The 14,604-nt window shown below is 47.4% G+C and overlaps 1 protein-coding gene across 3 annotated transcripts in view; it reads right to left on the bottom strand.

The window, feature by feature from the left end:
* The window catches only part of SHISAL1 (shisa like 1), a 203,201-nt gene that overhangs the window by 70,916 nt on the left and 117,681 nt on the right, over positions 1 to 14,604 (bottom strand). For all 3 annotated transcript variants that reach the window (XM_063928912.1, XM_063928913.1, XM_063928911.1), the window contains exon 2: positions 3,248 to 3,347. In XM_063928912.1, the coding sequence (XP_063784982.1) occupies positions 3,248 to 3,314 (67 nt within the window). In that variant the 5' untranslated portion in view covers positions 3,315 to 3,347. The remainder of the gene's footprint in view (positions 1 to 3,247; positions 3,348 to 14,604) is intronic.

The raw sequence follows: 14,604 nt of genomic DNA, 5'->3' as shown, positions 1-14,604 counted from the left end.
TTATAATCATAAAAAAAATACAAGAAAAAAACCTCAAGAGATTGTTGAAAAGAAAAACAGAAGACGTTTCTCTATGTGAATGATTATTACAGAACGCAGAATGCCGGGAGAGTCAAATTTGGAGATGACGGAGTAAAAAATAGACCAGGGATCTCGTCTGTACAGGGGACCTCTCACTGACCTTTTTTAGACGCTCAAAGGAACCTTCTCCCACAGCTGGTCACCTGGCAGTGGGTCCAACAACTGTCTAGAAGGCTATTCAGCCTGAATAGTGTACTAATCGCTCAGTAGGGAACCACTTACTCTCGCAGTGGTAGGTCCTACCCTTTTGTACTGTATTGCAGACCTGACTGTTAGTGTTCCAGACTGCCAGTTTCGTGGGACACCTGAAGGCCCACACTCACAGACTTCTGGGAGTAGGACTGCATTAACTGCAGCCCCTAGAAGCTGAGCAGGGCTGATGGATAGGCACAGGAACAATTTCCCATTAGCAAATACTGCCTCCAATAGGAATCCTCTGCCAGTGAAGTCAGTTCATGGACTCCCAACTGGAACACTGTAGGTGGTGCACTTTACTCGGGGGGAGAAAAAGTGCACCACCAGTTCCACATAGTGCTTTTGCAATTCCGACCACTTTCGGTGATTGTAAATCCCACGTGAGCATCCACCTGTATTCGGTGACCGGATCTATGTGACTGCACTGCCCCCCCAGCCCTCCACTTATGAGAACTGCTGCGTCACTATTGCAGTATCCTTATTTGTGCCAGCCACATCCATGGCGCAGAAGATTCATCTGGTAGCGGACAGATCACTGGATTCACACAGCTCACAACAGCCCACAGCTCTGTCTTCATGCCCACGGGACACTTTTTCTGTGTGCGAATACCCGGTTATGCCCATTCAGCCCTATGTGACATGTGGCTGAAATGCAGCCGTTTCCAAATCTACCGTAATTGCTCTAAACCGCAGGTGCAGGCCGCGGCGCAAGCAAATTCTTGCAAAAAAGGGGGAGGGGGAATCTGTCCGCATTCAGAATTGCAAGCAACTAAGATATCAATCCCTCTCTCAACCCCCACATAACCCTCCTGTGTATCTGTGCTCTGACCGTGCCACAAGCAGTAATGGGTGTTGTTGTGGAACAGCTGCTTTCTGAAAGAGTTAATGGAAAATACCTTATATAGATATCAAAAAGAAAAAAAAAAACATCAAAACCCATCTAGCATAACCTTGGGAATTCAGGGCTTTGTTTGCAAGAAACTCACTCCCCCCGAATCCCACAGTTCCAATATCCTCCGAGACTCACAGCGAAGGTTGGATATAAACTGCTGTAGAGGTTCAGAACATAATTAATTAGGCAAGCTGCATTGTCAGCCCTTACCTGGAGCGGTATACGTTCATATTCTAGGAGCTACGGGACCAGGAATGGCTGAGATTCTCCTAAGCTGCAAGGGTTCAAACTTGGTTCTGCTAAATGGTGGGAGGGGGCTTCACTGTGCACATAACACTTTACCTGAAGTCAGTGCACCACCGTATACTGCTCCATGTACTGTGTGTTCTTAAATTGCAGTGTGCCCAGTGGATCTAGGTAGCTTAATATATACATACGGGAGGCATTAATTTTGCCCAGTGTCGGACTGGGGTATGAAGGGCCCACCGGGGGAATGCAGTAATAGGGGCCCATACTTAGGGGTGTGGCCAGCCTACAAAGGGGGTGTGGCCAGCCTCCACAGAGGCTTAAAATGCACAATAGTCTTGTGCAGTGTAATGCAACATATCTACCATGTATAATACAAGTGCACAGTCTGGAACCTGATACCTAGAGGAAGGAGTGTGCCTTCAAGCAGTGGAGCCTACTGGTGGTTTCCCCTGTACCCCTGTGGGCCAGTCCGACCCTGATTTTGCTGGCTGTTGGATCCCAGCTGTCAAGGTAACGACGCCGGTGTATGTAGAGTGTATGCAGAGATCTGCCCAATTTCAGTGGGACCAAGGATGAGGCGGTATCCGGATGGTAGGTCAACATGGATTAAATCGACAGTCAATAGATCGACCACTATTGGTCGACCTTTTTATGCGTCGACCTGTGCCGCGTCGACCATTTTAATGTATCAACCTTTTTCCTCTGTCGACCATGTCAATGTTGACCAATAGTGGTCGATTCATTGACTGTTGACCTAATCCATGCCGACCTATTGGTCCATAACCAGATGCGGCTGGTACAAATGCTAAAATATGAGTCAGTAGCTACCCTCACAAAGAGTGGGGCTGGGGACGTTGCTGATGCATAGATGTCACTCACTCTGAATACAGGCTGATGTTCACATGGGCTTCTGATCGCTGAAAGCAGATGGAATTGCAACCGCTATACGCGCAACCAGAATCGTTGTGAATGATAAAACTCATTGGGGGATATTCAGTTGTTTGAAAAGTCAGTTGGGTGTCTTTTTTTTCCTATCTAAGACAGGAAAAAATAGACACCCAACCGACTTTTCAAACATTTGAATTCCCCCTATTGTGTATGATATATGGTGCTTCCAACTGTCATGTGTTCAGCTCCTAACTGTCATCTGTTTGAAAAATGACAGTTGGAAGCTGATTGGTAAATGGGCCCTTTATTCTGATAACACCACCACAACATGACAAGTAACTCCTGGGTGGAGCAGATTTATTAAATGTTGAAAAGTGATAGAACTTTGATTCGCCTTGCACTACACAACAAAGGGTTACCGCTGGTGATAACACTGCCTTTTGCATGTAGAAGCCTACTGAACAAATCTCATGGTAATACTGTACCTCTTCTGTAATCACCATCTCAGGGTTATTATACATGCATAATAAATCCAGTAGTATTTACGTCTCTGGTGCACAAACATTGTCAACTTTCTTTTAATCTGGGACCCCAGATTGTACCAATGTTCTACTATCTTAATTGAACCATTATTCTGGAACCCCAAAAAGTTGTTTTCCTGGGACCCCATTGAGGTCAGTGACTAGATAAAGGTCACAGTTCTCCAGTTTGATTTATACTTCTCTGTACTGATTTACAGTAGGGCGTGCATTATTCCCTATAATGACCTGTAATGGGTTCCATGACTTCTATAAAGGGTCTCTATAAAGCCCTGATGAAATCGGAATGATGAATCTTGGTTGGGCAGTCAAGTGGTGACGCACAGCTATGTAAATGACCCCTGTAATTAGCAAGACTTTACTAATATTACTAATATTTATTACCATGCAGATGAAAATTTACCTTTTGCAGACACCACTATGGGAAGCAAGATGAGAACGTTGAGAAAGTGGTTGGCCCAGCTAGTCATCCTTTTCTTCTCATCTGTCCACTAGAGAATCACCTGGAGAACAACAGGAGATTCGTTAACAGAATATATCATGTTTCTACCAACAATAATCCAGTTCCAATTTTATGTTCTACTAAAGGAAATCAAAACAAGACACAGTTTTGACGCTTACCGTGCTCTTAAACTGTACCACAGTTCAACTACTAACGCGTTTCATGGTATTATATACCTGCATTAAAACTGCCATGCTCTCGCTTCATTTGGAATGAGTGAAGTCACCCAAATTGATGTATAAAAAGTTGACACTATGGGCTAATGCGAAGTTTGAAGGCATCAGCGTCCAAATTCACAGATGTGAAATGTTTACTAAAAAATGAAACCTCGAGTCTGTCATCATAACACACATCTACAGTCTCCGAACACTTTTTCCCGTAGTTGTCATCACATACCACCTCCTGATGGAAACACAGATACTCCTGATAATCATACAATCAAGGCAGTGGAAAGCCTGGCTGGGCCCAGATACTTTTTAGAGGGCGTGGCCTAATGACAGGAGGCGTGGTCATGCACCCTTAGAAAAAAAATCTGATTTTTATTTTATTTTAAGCGCCTCCATGGCCACACTGCAGCCCAGCACAGTGAGCTGTGGAGAAGAGCTGCAGCTACTGCTGCCAAGTAGGGGGAGGGGGCCCAGGATCCCCACTAGGCCCTCATTGGGCCCTTCCATCAGACCTGGGCCCGGGAAATTTGTACTCTCTCTCCCCAACCTCTCTCGGCACCCACTGCATAAAGTAACAATTTCATAACATAGAGTCTAATTCAGACCAGATCGTAGCAGCACATTTGTTAGCAGTTGGGCAAAACCATGTGCACTGCAGGGGGGGGGGGGGGGGGGGGCGATGTAACATGTGCAGAGAGAGTTAGATTTGGGTGGGGTGTGTTCAAACTGAAATCTAAATTGCAGTGTAAAGATAAAGCAGCCAGTATTTACTCTGCACAGAAACAATATAACCCACCCAAATCTAACTCTCTCTGCAAATGTTATATCTGTCCCCTGCAGTGCACATGCTTTTGCCCAACTGCTAAAAAAATTCCTGCTGCGATCAACTTGGAATTACCCCCATGGTTTTGCCCAACTGCTAACAAAATGGCTGCTACGATCAACTCTGAATTACCCCCCTAGTCCACAACCAAAACATGTATAACAGTATAGAAGGAAAAAGGCACACAGAGGAGAAAAGGCCATGACATCTCAAAAAGTACAATAGTAAAGATGAAAAGAAAAAAGGTAATGCTAAGGATAGTCTATACAATAGCATGACGTTTTGATAAGGGAAACATACAGATGAGGAAGAAGATAGAGAAGGAGTAAGAGGAGGAGAATGAAGATCAGAAAAAGATGGGATCGCTAAAGAGGGAGAAGAAGAGGAGGACAGATAGAGAGAGAGAAGTGGGAACTTTGCGGTCAGCGGTGAGGTTACTTTCGGTCAACCGCTGACCGCAAAGTTCCCACCATTGGCTACAATGGAGCGCATAGGCGCTACAATGTATCACTGCCGTGTGCTGCCTGACAGACACTACAGGAGCACACAGCCAATCAGGAGGGTGCCACGACGTGGCGCTCCCTGATTGGCTAAAGGGACCCTCTTTGACAGGAGTCAGAGGGGGTCCTGGCAGTCGGGGAAAGGGGTCCCATGTGTAAACATGGGACCCCTTTCAGTGCGTGGTCAGGTTTCCGTTTTATTTTTTTGCCAAGTACGTGGATTATTCAAAGGCCGGATTCTTCACTGGATTATGTGAGTATAATTTTTTACACAGGTACCCCTAGGATTCTACATGGAGAAGAGGACCGAGCCTCGTGGGAACATAGGTAAGTATGTGTGTATGTTGGTGTGCATGTATGTAATAAAGTTGTACTGTCACGGTGTGTGTGTCCTGTTTTTATTGGGGTATTCTTTTAGTAGTAGTACTACAGGTACCAGCGGGCCCGGTTTTCCTCCGCATGCTGGTACTTGTGGTTCTCCAAGTACCAGCTTGCGGGGGAGGCTTGCTGGGACTTGTAGTACTGCTACTAAAAACAATATTCACAATTTTTCACAAGGCTATCAGCCCCCCATCCGCCGCCCTTGGATGGGGGGGACAGCCTCTGGCTTCATCCCTGGCCCTTGGGTGGCTGGAGGGGGGGGACCCCTTGATTGAAGGGGTCCCCACTCCTCCAGGGTACCCCGGCCAGGGGTGACTAGTTGGGTATGTAATGCCAGGGCCGCAGGTACCAGTATAAAAGTGTCCCCCGGCTGTGGCATTATGTACCTGGCTAGTGGAGCCCGGTGCTGGTTTTAAAAATACGGGGGACCCCTACGCTTTTTGTCCCCCGTATTTTTGGAACCAGGACCAGGTGCAGAGCCCGGTGCTGGTTGATTAAATATGGGGGAACCCCTGTCATTTTCCCCCCCATATTTTTTCAACCAGGACTGGCTCAAAGAGCCCGAGGCTGGTTATGCTTAGTATGGGGGACCCCACGCAATTTTTTTCAGATTTTTAAAGACTTTAATCAACTTTTTAAGGTACACAATGAAGCCCTGCACGGATCTCACAGATCCGGCCGGGATTCCTTGTGTTTTTTCAGGCAGTGTTTTACTCATCACTCCCGTAAAACACTGCCTGATATTACGAATCACATCGACATTGGAAAAAAACGATTGTGCAAAACTCGGCAGCTTAGTGAATGATCGTATCAGGATTCAAAAAGTTGCAGTAAAATGCACCCGATACCATTCGAGTTCAAACACCCTTCAAAACGGCCAAAACACGAATATTAGTAAATATTGCCCCTTGTGTGAAACTGCACCGGCTTTTGTGAAAGTATGACGCGCACTGCGCCCCATACGCATGCGCAGAATTGCCATTTTTTTAACTAATCGCTGTGGTGCGAACAACGGCAGCTAGCGATCAACTCGAAATGACCCCCATAGTTTGCTCCAATATGCTTGTATAGTGTTTTTGTTAGATGCTTTAAGGGTAGTATCATTTATCTTATCATTTGTTTTTCTAGCCATCTAGATTCTTCTTGTTCTGTTAGCATTTGAGATTTGTGGTTTATCAGAGTCCCAGTCACTGGAGAGAAGAAACACATTTATCAGAGCAGCTATACTCCTGGGCATAGCGCCTGAGTTTTGTCTTTATTTTCCAAAATACGGGAGTCGTACAACATAATGAGTCATTGTTTAGTAACACTGCTTTTATCCAGAATATCTCCATGGATGGATTACAAACAGGTTCCATGTTTATTAACACAAAGTAATTATTACTTACGATATATATGGTATACTGTGTACGAAGCAATTGTTTTGTTCGTCCAATATAGAGTAAAAGGGTTATTGCTAATTTCCGCGAATCCGGAACAACCAATAATAAATTAGCTTTGACAGATCAAGTGCTAATTAGATAATGAAACAAGAATCTGATTGGTTGCTATAGTTCACTGAGTCATCATTAAGAAATGGTATGCAGTGACACTATATTCATGTTCTGATTAAAGTACCAACAATTTCCCCTGACTGGTATTCCAATCAAATTCAATGCTGTATGTTGTAATATATTTAGTGGGGGAGAGGCATACTGTGTTTGAAGGGACTTGGGTTGAACTGTTAGATTGGTGAACGGCTGGAGGAATGCTTCAGTAAACTTAAGGTGAGCAGCTGGAGGTGTTCCAGTGCACTTGGGGTGAGCAGCTGGAGGTGTTCCAGTGCACTTGGGGTGAGCAGCTGGAGGTGTTCCAGTGCACTTGGGGTGAGCAGCTGGAGGTGTTCCAGTGCATGTGGGGTGAGCAGCTAGAGGTGTTCCAGTGTACTTGGGGTGAGCAGCTGGAGGTGTTCCAGTGCATGTGGGGTGAGCAGCTAGAGGTGCTCCAGTGCACTTGGGGTGAGCAGCTGGAGGTGTTCCAGTGTACTTGGGGTGAGCAGCTGGAGGTATTTCAGTGCACTTGGGGTGAGCAGCTGGAGGTGTTCCAGTGCATGTTGGGTGAGCAGCTGGAGGTGTTCCAGTGCACTTGGGGTGAGCAGCTGGAGGTGTTCCAGTGCATGTGGGGTGAGCAGCTAGAGGTGCTCCAGTGCACTTGGGGTGAGCAGCTGGAGGTGTTCCAGTGTACTTGGGGTGAGCAGCTAGAGGTGCTCCAGTGCACTTGGGGTGAGCAGCTGGAGGTGTTCCAGTGTACTTGGGGTGAGCAGCTGGAGTTGTTAAAGTGCATGTGTGGTGAGCAGCTGCTGGTGTGTTCTATCAGTTCACTTGGGGGTGGGAGGGGGGGGGGAGCTGGAGGTATGTTCCGGTGCACTCGGGTTATGTACTATAACTGGAGGTGAGTTTCAGTGCATTTGGCGTGAGTAGCTGGAGATGTATTACAGTGCACTTCGGGCGAGGAGCTGGGGGTTTGTTCCAATACACTTGGGGTGAGCAGCTCAAGGTATGTTCCAATGCACATGGGGCGATAAACTGATTGTGTGTTCAGTGCACTTATAGTGTTCTACCAGTGCACTTGGTATGAGCATCTGGAGGTGTATTCCACCAGCGCACATGGCATGAGCAGCTGGAGGTGTATTCCACTAGTGCACTTGGTATGAGCATCTGGAGGTGTGTTCCACTAGTGCACTTGGCATGAGCATCTGGAGGTGTGTTCCACCAGTGCACTTGGGGTGAGCATCTGGAGGTGTGTTCCACCAGTGCACTGGGGGTGAGCATCTGGAGGTGTGTTCCACCAGTGCACTTGGCCTGAGCATCTGGAGGTGTGTTCCACCAGTGCACTTGGCGTGAGCAGCTGGAGGTGTGTTCCACTAGTGCACTTGGCATGAGCATCTGGAGGTGTGTTCCACCAGTGCACCCGGCGTGAGCAGCTGGAGGTGTGTTCCACCAGTGCACTTGGCGTGAGCAGCTGGAGGTGTGTTCCACCAGTGCACTTGGCGTGAGCAGCTGGAGGTGTTCCAGTGCACTTGGGGTGAGCAGTTGGAGGTGTGTTCCACTAGTGCACTTGGCGTGAGCAGCTGGAGGTGTGTTCCACTAGTGCACTTGGCGTGAGCAGCTGGAGGTGTGTTCCACCAGTGCACTTGGCATGAGCATCTGGAGGTGTGTTCGACCAGTGCACTTGGCGTGAGCAGTTGGAGGTGTTCCAGTAGTGCACTTGGCTTGAGCAGCTGGAGGTGTGTTCCACTAGTGCACTTGGCGTGAGCAGCTGGAGGTGTGTTCCACCAGTGCACTTGGCGTGAGCAGCTAGAGGTGTGTTCCACCAGTGCACTTGGGGTGAGCATCTGGAGGTGTGTTGCACCAGTGCACTTGGCGTGAGCAGCTGGAGGTGTGTTCCACTAGTGCACTTGGCGTGAGCATCTGGAGGTGTGTTCCACCAGTGCACTCGGCGTGAGCAGCTCGTGGTGTGTTCCACCAGTGCACTTGGCGTGAGCAGTTGGAGGTGTGCTCCACCAGTGCACTTGGCTTGAGCAGCTGGAGGTGTGTTCCACCAGTGCACTTGGGGTGAGCATCTGGAGGTGTGTTGCACCAGTGCACTTGGCGTGAGCAGCTGGAGGTGTGTTCCACTAGTGCACTTGGCGTGAGCAGCTGGAGGTGTGTTCCACTAGTGCACTTGGCGTGAGCAGCTGGAGGTGTGTTCCACCAGTGCACTTGGGGTGAGCATCTGGAGGTGTGTTCCACCAGTGCACTTGGGGTGAGCATCTGGAGGTGTGTTCCACCAGTGCACTTGGCGTGAGCAGCTGGAGGTGTGTTCCACCAGTGCACTTGGCATGAGCATCTGGAGGTGTGTTCCACCAGTGCACTTGGGGTGAGCATCTGGAGGTGTGTTCCACCAGTGCACTTGGCGTGAGCAGCTGGAGGTGTGTTCCACCAGTGCACTTGGCATGAGCATCTGGAGGTGTGTTCCACCAGTGCACTCGGCGTGAGCAGCTGAAGGTGTGTTCCACCAGTGCACTTGGCGTGAGCAGCTGGAGGTGTGTTCCACCAGTGCACTTGGCGTGAGCAGCTGGAGGTGTGTTCCACCAGTGCACTTGGGGTGAACAGTTGGAGGTGTGTTACTCCAGTGCACTTGGGGTGAGCAGCTGGAGGTGTGTTCCACCAGTGCACTTGGCGTGAGCAGTTGGAGGTGTGTTCCAGTAGTGCACTTGGCTTGAGCAGCTGGAGGTGTGTTCCACTAGTGCACTTGGCGTGAGCAGCTGGAGGTGTGTTCCACTAGTGCACTTGGCGTGAGCAGCTGGAGGTGTGTTCCACCAGTGCACTTGGGGTGAACAGTTGAAGGTGTGTTACTCCAGTGCACTTGGGGTGAGCAGTTGGAGGTGTGTTCCACCAGTGCACTTGGCGTGAGCAGTTGGAGGTGTGTTCCAGTAGTGCACTTGGCTTGAGCAGCTGAAGGTGTGTTCCACTAGTGCACTTGGCGTGAGCAGCTGGAGGTGTGTTCCACTAGTGCACTTGGCGTGAGCAGCTGGAGGTGTGTTCCACCAGTGCACTTGGCGTGAGCAACTGTAGAAGTGATGTCCTTGCTGGGACACCATGATAAATTGCACTGAAAATGAATATCTTATCACTGCAAAAAGCAGGAATGAATTATTATGTTGCTTCTTTTTTTTTTTTCCGGGGTGGTGGTGGGGGGGGGGATGACGATATACAATGCTTAATAAAAATGCCTCTTAAACAGAGAACTTGTCTCTGTTTTGTGTGCACCTCTATGGGACGGGATACCCCATGTTCAGTAGTATTGGAGCACAAGGATCTGAATGGAATCTCAGGGCAAAATGAATCTGCCCCGTTGGAGCTTACTTGATTAGTCTGTGCTGTGCGCAATTCCACTTTAAATGAAGCCCTTCCCCTGGACTTCCCGCTGTTCTCTCCCAAGGACCCCTGATGTGATCAGGCATCTAAAAAAGAAACTCTGCAGTAGGAGGAATATTTAAGAAAGTTCCCATCTCCAGAATAATGATGTTTATAGGATGTGAAACTCTAACGGAAACTAATAAACTAAAATGAATTTTCATCAACAAAAGATGCATAAATTAATTTACATTCTGAGCCATGTGTCTCGTTTAATCTGATTCACTTTGGATATTTTAAACCTAAATTTCTTTTTTCACGCCTGAGATTTTTCTCTTTTTAAAGAGTTTATCTGGGTCACGGTGTAGAGACAGAGAACAAATTAGCTCAGACAATGATGTGTGTATGATCTTTTCCTTTTGCAGTGAAACTCCCCTGCCGTTCCCCCACAAAACCACATTTGCGCCTGGAAACCATTTGTAGCTCGGTGACCAAACTACAGGATCGCTTTCAAACTCTGCCAAACCACGCACACACATCCGACACTTGAAATGAGTGCTCATACCACTCGGCGACCTGTTAGTACGGCGTGTGCGGCTTCTCTTCGTTATTTTGAGTTAATTTTCAGCAGCCATGTTGAAACAGAACACATTTTTGGTGTTTAGGAATCTATTTGAAAGTAAAAAACAGAATAAAAAACTTGCGGATGGAACGCATCTCTGCAGCCAGACTGCCTGCGTCAGTATGTTTAGTTCCACCTATCCTATTCCAAAACAGGGATAATGGGATTCGCGCGATAATTCTAGCTGGGAAAATAAGATAAGTATAGGAGAAAGTGTGGAAATCTGCCTGTACCCCCCAAAAATGTAAATTAAAATAGGATAACATTATAGAAGTCTATTAGTGGCCATAATATAACTAATTGGTGTCAAACGGCTGTTCTATGCATTTTTTTTTAAATGTGGAAAAATGATAGAAAGCTTTTTTTTTCAGCAAAATAAGTGCTCTCATTAAATTCGGGGTACATAAAATGGGTATAAGTAAATATTTGGGTAATTTTAGGGTACTCTGAAAAAAAATAAAGTGGAAACAGACCTACAAGCCTAAAAACACTTGTCCCACTCACAAAACCCCACAATATAACTGTCCCATGCCTTGTACCCCAATTTCCATCACTTTGCATTTTTTGACCCCAAAAATGACATGTTATTATTGGCTAATAATATATATATTTTTTTTTAAACATCTAAGTGGCTAATTGGTCATTCAGGGGGGATGTCCCAGGGGTTCAGAACCAAATCCCAACATTTTTACCTTAAAATAGGGATTTTGCACTACTTTATCAGCAGCTCAGAGATGGTGAATAGAAATCTGCGATACCCTATGGAGACTTATTGACGATAGCTTATCGGCACTAATAGGATACGATTGATCGCATTTGCAATAATTTATTACGAAACTGCGAATTTGCAGCTAATAGGATACCCCCTAAGTGCAAAATATATGCTTATAAATTGGCGTAATTAGGCGTAAGCACAACAAAGCACAATCCACAATTCTGGTGACCCCCCTCACCTTAGCATACATGATGAGTTACGACCAGTCAGTGGCAAGTGGAAGTGTTTTCCATTTGCGAACGACTCAGCATCGCCCGTACTTACGTTACGTTTCACTTTCTGAAACTCTCACTCTCTTACATTTGGCCCCTGGATTTTCTATGTGGAAGGTTTTGCGCAGAGATTATTTCTCTCTGCAAAATGACTTTTTATTTTTTAATGCATCCTCAGTGCTGCTGAAATCCAGACCTTTTGGTGGGATATTCCATTTGTAAACTTTGGAATCAGGGCCATGAAAACTTGGAAACACACAAAGTGGCTGCCTACTCACTTTCATGATTAAGACATAAAAAAAGTAATAGCCAAGCAGCGCTTACGCTTCAACGTGTCCCGGGAGCCCCCAACTCAGACAGATCTACAGGTGCCCCACTGGTTGTGCACCAGGCTTCTGTGAGGTCACCACCGCATGCTCCCAGCCAGTACTAACTTACAGTAGCGGGCACTGGGCATCCATTGCAATCTGCATTATTAGTGATGGGTATGTAAGTAATATGGCATCTGATTTGATTGGCTGCCCAACATTAATTACAGACCTCCAGCACGGACCAGGGATGGCCATCGACAATCATCAATGGTTTATGGCCGATATCGAATACTTTTGGCATCGATGGGGGAGAACCACATGGTTTCCTGCCATCGATGCTACAGAATCACCCGATGGTTGTTTTCTTTCTTTCTTTTTTTTTTTAAACAGGGTGTAGGGACACTGAACATGACTCCGACCCCCGACACCTGCAAAGCCCCGCCCTCTGGTTCTGACTGGCCCATGGGCCAGTCTTTGCAGGAATAGGGATGACATCGGTTAGTGTAACCATCAATGGCATTCCATTACATAGTTTACTGCCATCGATGGTTACTTACCATTTTGCCATTGATGGTAACCATCGATGAAAAACACACCGATGGCCGTCCCTAGCATGGACACGGTTGGCAAAGGCATTAGTGGAGGTCCACTAGCAGAGGTGGGGGTTCTAAATTAAAAGCAATAGGGGTTATTCCTGAAAGTGAAGGGATTGTCAAAAGCAGACGACCTATTTAAGATCGTTATCATTTAGGGAGAGATGAATCGGCTTTCTATAGAGGGTAGGTGGCGTGTTGTCCATAGTAACCAACAGGGCCGGACCGGCCATCTGGCACTTCTGGCACATGCCAAAATGGCTGATGGGTAGGTGGGCCGATCCGGTTCCTCAGAGAGCCAGGAAAGGCCACGCGCAGCGCAGCCTCCGGCTCTCTGCTTCAGCTGCCCCCACCGGTCTCCAGGAAAATAGGGGCGTGCCGCCAGTCCACGCCCCGGACTCGCGGCGCGCCCCGCAAGCATCACTATGGTAATGAGGGCGTGCCACGAGTCCACGCCCCCATGACTCGTGGCACGCCCCGTAATGAATGCCCGGGCCGATTTAGAGCCCCAGTCCGTCGCTGGTAACCAATCAGATTCTAGCTATCATTTATCTAGTATTGGGGTAGGCAACCTGATCCACACCAGCTGCTGTGGAACTACAAATCCCAGCATGCCCTACCACAGCCTTGATGCTAAGACATGCTTAAACGATGACAGTTCCATTTTGGGGTCTGTAGTTCCGAGTGCCACAGGTAGTCTAGCCCTGATCTAGTAGCCTACACTGGACGTCTCCCAAAAATATGGTAGGGATGACCATTGATGATTCATAATCATCGATGGTTTATGACCGATGTAGAATATTTTTGCCATCAATAGGGGAGAACCAGATGGTTTCCCTGCATCAATGGCACAGCATAACCCAAGGTTTTGTTTTTTTACAAGGTGCCAGGACACGGAGCATAGCTCCACCCCCTGACACTCATGAAGCCCTGCCCCAGGTTCTGATTGGCCTATGTGCCAGCCAGTGAAAGCGCAGAGATGACCAATGGTCATCCATTGCATAGTTGCCAACCATCGATGGTCACCTGACATAACACCATCAATGGTAACCACACCGATGGCCATCCCTACAATACTGTTATTCAAGACCTAAAAGGAGATGTGGCCTCGGGAGGGGGCATGGCCCAGTGTCGGACCGGGGCATGTAGGGCTCACCGGGGGGATGCAGTGGTAGGGACCCATGTTTAGAGGTGTAGCCAGTCTGCAGAGGGGGTGTGGCCTGCCACCTCATTGGTTTGACCAACGATTAGAGAGTGCAACGTCTGGGCCCTTTCATAAATATATGCAGTAAATTCAGCTGCTGCATGCATGATAATGTACCAGATTAATAACAGATTAATAACAGCAATGCACTGTAGAAAATACACCATAGTCCAGTATAAGGTAACATATGTATAATGTATAATTCAAGTGCACAGTCTGGAACCTGATCCTTAGAGCAGGAGCAGGGCCCCCAGGCAGTGGGGCCCACCGGTGGTTTCCCCTGTACCCCTGTGGACCAGTCCAAGCCTGGGCACTACCCCCATTTTTGTCACTCTGGGGGCATGCCCAGCTCTCCCCAAGCACGGGTGGGACAGTGGCTGAAAATCAGGACTGTCCTATTGAAATCGGGATGGATGGGAGTTATGCATTGTATAAAATGATAATAAGCATATGGTTGTTATGGGCAACTCCTCCATTGGTTCTCTTTACAAGGCTTAATAAATCTCCTATTATCCCTGAATCAACTTGTACTTTTCATCTCATTGCTGAGCGCGGAACTTGGATCCCTGCGCTTGGATGATTATTTCTAAGAAGAAAAACAAATCAGCTGTTTGTGTCAGCACAATATGCAGTTTTGTACATGTTCCCACTGTGGCATTTGGAAGGATTTTGCCATAACATGTCTGCTCTATCTCCATCTGGCATTTTCTTCCCCTCAAGTGGTGAAACACAGCAAATGTCACAGGGAATAATGTCACACGCAGGAAAAGGAGCGCAGCGGAGAACATTGCAC

Source organism: Pseudophryne corroboree, chromosome 6 (genome assembly GCF_028390025.1).
Source record: "Pseudophryne corroboree isolate aPseCor3 chromosome 6, aPseCor3.hap2, whole genome shotgun sequence".
NCBI lineage: Eukaryota > Metazoa > Chordata > Amphibia > Anura > Myobatrachidae > Pseudophryne > Pseudophryne corroboree.
This window is presented reverse-complemented; position numbering and strand designations above follow the sequence as displayed.